Source organism: Rosa chinensis, chromosome 3 (genome assembly GCF_002994745.2).
Source record: "Rosa chinensis cultivar Old Blush chromosome 3, RchiOBHm-V2, whole genome shotgun sequence".
NCBI lineage: Eukaryota > Viridiplantae > Streptophyta > Magnoliopsida > Rosales > Rosaceae > Rosa > Rosa chinensis.
Window position 1 is genome coordinate 32,906,825 of NC_037090.1, and position 5,106 is coordinate 32,911,930.

A 5,106-nucleotide genomic window follows, 5' to 3' on the forward strand; every position below is an offset into this window, starting at 1 on the left:
AATAGGCAAAAAAGACACATTTTCAATTTCCCTCTCTACCCCTATTTACTTCACCTGCATTAATTTTCACATTTATCAATTTCTTCTTTTTCTTATCTTCATTTGCATTAATTTTCGCATTTATCAATTTCTTCTTCTTCTTCTTCTTTTTTTTCCATAATTTTTTTTTTCTATTTTTGTTTGGTAGGATATGCAAGCTTTTGAGCATTTTCATCCAAAATAAACAATTGCAATAGAGCAGGGCCTGATAAGCTTGATAATAAAGCAGTAATAGCATAGCATACTTAGGATATATACTAGTACAGAGAACGTGAAAATACTAAAAGAGCAACCTGCAACACCCTCTAACAAAAGGCTTTGAAATGAAAAATGGTGCAAATACTAATCAGATGAATCAAGGACAAAGTAGAATTTATGTCATGGCTATAACACCTGGTTAATAACCATGAACCATAGTACTATTAATTAACACAAGATCAAAACTTGTTCAGCACTATTTGATCAATATAGGTAGCTTTCCCAAACAAAAACGAGTCAATTTTGCTCCCTTATGCTGCAAATCCAACTTTCTTCTTTTGTCGTGCAAATTGAGCATTTAGTCCAGCGTATTCCCTAAAAAAAAAAAAAGAACACACATCAGTACTATAATTAATGTCTCCTGATTCCTATTCAATTTCTTATACTAAAAGAAAAAATTGCATTGTTGTAAACTTACCAATATCCTGCAAGCAGTCTTGTGTACATTCATTATTATCAAAATTTGTATCCCCTACTTTTTCATGTACCTGCAGCATAAAGAAAAATAAAACAATAGCATATGTTTATCATCACACACAGACAAATTTAAGAAGAGTATGCATATAAAAATTTATAACATGACAACCACCTTCTGTAAGGTATTTTTTGTCTTATTTTTAGGCACTTCCAGATTTTCTTGTGCCTACAAAATTGGCAAGAGGACATATAAATTTCCCATAAATTATAGTGCCACTGAATACTGATATATACAAAAGAAAATATATGAACCAGATCATACCTTTCTTGATCTTTTGTTACCGTTTCTTGAACTGATCTCAACTCCAGATCGTATTCTTTTAGGTGCTCCTTTTGTGCTTGAAACTTTTGGATCAAGAATATGAATGTCACAGCTCACTTTATTATTGACATTCTCTTTGTCAATGTTCTTCACCATTTCTTTATTGAGATTAATAGAAGGACTGATGCTTCCACATTGTCTCAAGGCCTCCTCTAGTAAACGTTTTGCAATATCATACTTTTGATCAGAAAGAGACCCTTCTTCACATACTTTTCTGTATTTCTGAAACAAGTCATTGAAACGCTGAATTTTAGGGTCAACCATCTTAGTTTCTCTTGTTGTGTGTCTTGTTTTCACATCTTTTCTCCATCTCTGAAGTATGTACTGATCTGGTATACAAAAAATACCAAAATATTGCAATATAGCCATTGCATGCCTACAAAGAAAACCTTTGTATTCAAGTAGACGACATAAACAAGATACATGTCCTGTGCTTCCATCCACAACTACAATGAACTCTTCTTTCATTCCAAAATCTTGAACTCTAAAAGTCATGGTCATGGGATCCTCCTTTTGTTTTATAGGATTGCATGCTGAAATTCCCAAAACCTCTTCTTCAAACCTCTTAAAAATCTCAAGTGTGTAGATCTTTGACATTTGATACCCGAAAGGTGATGGAGACTTTAAACTAGGCAACTTATGCAAATTATTGAAATCGGCCTGAACTTCCACTTCCAATCTATCTTGAGCAGCTTCTTTGTATTGTTCAACAAACTCCTTCAATGAAGTTTTCTTGTTTACATATTTATCAAAAAAAGAATTAATACTTTCTGACCTTTGAGTTGTGGACATTCCGGCAAAAAATGTATCTCTCATATAAGTAGGAACCCACTGCTTACAGTCTCTAAACAAAGATTGAAGCCAGCCATCATCTCCCAAATTAAAGATCTCAATCATACTTTGCCATTTGTTCTCAAAGTCCTCCTCTGTCCACGAACCAGCATAAAATTTTCATTTTCTTTCAAAAAACTACCAAGTTTTTCTGGGAGCTTCTTCAATATATGCCATAAACAGAACTTGTGTCTAGCATTTGGAAAAACTTTTGCAATTGCAGCTTTCATGGCTTGATCTTGATAAGTTAAAATGGCAGTAGGAGCTCTTCCACCCATTGCTCTAACCCATGTCTCCATTAACCAAACGAACGTCGATGTAGTTTCATCTGCAAGGAGTGCACAACCAAGTAATGTAGACTGGAAATGATTATTCACTCCAATAAAAGGAGCAAAAGGCATCTTATATTTGTTTGTGATATATGTCGTATCAAAAGAAACCACATCTCCAAAAATCTTGTAGTCCTCCCGGCCTTTTGCATCAACCCAAAACACATTTCTCAAGCGTTGTTCTTCATCTAGATCCATTGCGTAGAAGAAATTAGGATTCTCTTCTTGCATACTAGTAAAATGCTCCAACATTGCCTTAGCATCGCCAGATTCCAATTCTAACCGACGTTTCTTATCCAAAAAATTTCTCATATCTTTTTGTAAAAAACCAAGTTTCTGATATCCTCCACATTGTTTGGCTAAAGCAGCAAAAATCTTACTTGGTTTCACTCCAACTGAATGCAAAGTACTAATATTGTTCAAGTCACCAGAAGCAATGTTTCTATAACATGGAAAGTAGTGGACATCCTCCGGAGAAAGTTCATGATTATGCTGTTTCACAAAATTTTGAACAACCCATTTCCCATCTTGCCTTCTTTTGACATGCAACATTGCCTTGCAGTCTATTTTCATGCAGGGACGGGGGTTACGAGCATCAGTTTTTCGCTTTGACCCAAATCTTGTACAAGCATACTTTGCCTCGACCCATTCTTTAGTTACCTTTGATCGACGACAAGCTATTTTTGAAGCAGCAAACCCTCTTGGCATACTCTAAATAAAATGACTGTGCAATGCCATCAGAATTAAATTCCATTCCAACATATGGCTCTGAATTTTTTTTCATATTAATGGAGCTTTCACCACCATTACTATGACCAAATTCTTCTCCTACACCATCTTCATTATAATTATCGTCATTCATACCATCTTCATAATAATTATCATCATCCATGTCATCTTCATTATAATTATCATCTTCCTCAGCAGCCAAATTTATGTCTATTTCCAGCCCCATGAACACCTAAAAAAAAATAAAGAGAATGGAGCACATGAAGTAAAAAAAGAGCATCGCCTTAGTTGAGGTTCAAAATTCATAATTCTCTAATCCTATCAATAATCATAAGCATAATTTGAATTGATTGCACAAAGCCACAATTGTAGAGACGTAATGTTGTACAATTGCACAAATGATTGATTACATAATTTCAAAAGCATAATTCTCTAATCCTAATACGAATGGTAGACTTTTACAATTGAACAAATCAGAAGCATAATTTCATAATGAATTTTCTAGCCTACTCCTCAACGTTGAACTATTGTTCATAATCTAATGTAATCATAGGTTTTATTAGACAGAAGAAAAAAAAAGAAGAAGAAGGAAACCTGAATACTTAGATCAGTTGCCTTTGTTGTCTTTGAAAACCACCGCCGTTTTTGAACCCAATGAAGAGAAAAGATGGAGACTGGAGGATGGCGTCAATGGAAGTTTAAGAGCTTCTGTTCCACGACGATTCAGAGAAAAAAAAGAAAAAGAAAGAGAAGTTGATAAACGTGAGAAGACTGATGAGTTTTAATATTGTTGAAAGTGAGTAAATAGGGGTAGAGAGGGAAATTGAAAATGTGTCTTTTTTGTCTATTAATTATCTGATTTTTAGGGATAGTGGAATACACGTGGCAAGCAATGAATAGGGAATGTTGAAAGGGAAAGGTTGGAGAGGAAGGTTGCTAGCATTCCTCTTATTAAATATCCCTTATAAGTCAAACTATTAATACCACAAGTTTTAAATCACATAATGTGGTACTCTATGTCGGTGTTCTAAAAAATATTTATGGGTGGCCGCACAAGCCTATGTTAGGAGTTAAGCAGCAACCAGCCACCAGTCTAGGCAACGCTTAGTCGGTCGGGTTTAAAAAAGGGATAATTACCATTTACACAATTTTAGGATAAAAATTGCCCACTTATCCAAACATTCTAAGAGATTGACCATTTACCCAAACACTCTAAGAGATCATTTCCCTAATACCCAATTAATTATTTTTTATTTCTTTTTATTTATTTTTGAGACATTTTTGCCCTCTCCTTCTTTGTGACTTAGAGAGAGAAGTCATCGGAGACCTTACCGAACTCCGATGACCGGTGGCCAGCTTGCACTCCGGTGACCGGAATCCGGCAAATGGTCACCGGAATCCTGATACCGAACTGGTGACCAGATTCTGGCGTCTGAATTTATTGGCCCCAATAATCATATTATTTCCCCTCAATAAACATATTATTGCACCCAATAACAAGTTCATTGGGATCAATAATTAGTGAAAAAATGAAGATGTTTTTAATTTTGAATATTTTAGTAGGTTTATCCAAATAAATAATCTTATTATTATCTTCCAATAATCGTTTTATTGCCCAACCAAATCATAATAAACAAAACAATAACTTCTAGCAACATCCCATACCCCTCTTCTTCCTTCAGCGAGAGAGAGAGAGAGAGAGAGAGAGAGAGAGAGAGAGAGAGAGAGAGAGAGAGAGAGAGAGTTACAGACACCGCCAAAGAGAGAGTTATCAAATCATAGGTCAATCGTATTTTATTGCTCTGACCATATATCACGTCTGCCTCGAAACCTCAATCACGTCAGGCTCATTCCACCCCCCCTTATGAATTCCCTAGTTTCGTCACGCGACTTCCACAATGGCAATTTCAAATTCAGACCGAAAACCACAAGCCCAAGGAGCAACTAATTGTCGGTGGACTCTTTCACCATCTCCTTCCACGTTTCTCCATTCGAATCTCCCGTCTCCGAGGAGCTACTGTGTCACCGGAGCATCTGAACTTTGAATCTAGAATGATTCATGTTACGAGCCGGTAGATCGGTGGAGCTAGAGCTTGTCGAACACGTGGAGGGCGGTGATGA

At 35.8% G+C, this 5,106-nt stretch overlaps 1 protein-coding gene across 1 annotated transcript; it reads right to left on the reverse strand.

Annotated features, from left to right (window-relative positions):
- Positions 1–406: 406 nt before the first annotated feature.
- LOC121052059 (protein FAR-RED IMPAIRED RESPONSE 1-like) lies at positions 407–2,537 on the reverse strand. Its single transcript, XM_040515941.1, has 4 exons — positions 1,037–2,537; positions 887–940; positions 716–785; positions 407–612 (listed from the first exon to the last, which is right to left on the reverse strand). The coding sequence occupies exons 1-4, from the start codon at positions 1,991–1,993 to the stop codon at positions 596–598; spliced, it is 1,098 nt and encodes a 365-aa protein (XP_040371875.1). The 5' UTR covers positions 1,994–2,537; the 3' UTR covers positions 407–595.
- Between the last annotated feature and the right edge of the window lie 2,569 nt (positions 2,538–5,106).

What these genes read in the sequence shown, in the direction of transcription:
- LOC121052059 (XM_040515941.1), bottom strand. Translation starts at nt 1,993, where the DNA reads ATGATTGAGATCTTTAATTTGGGAGATGATGGCTGGCTTCAATCTTTG. An exon ending in GTAACAAAAGATCAAGAAAG is followed by an intron (nt 941 to 1,036) that starts GTATGATCTGGT and finishes CCAATTTTGTAG; the next exon opens with GCACAAGAAAATCTGGAAGT. An exon ending in CAAAAAATACCTTACAGAAG is followed by an intron (nt 786 to 886) that starts GTGGTTGTCATG and finishes TTTATGCTGCAG; the next exon opens with GTACATGAAAAAGTAGGGGA.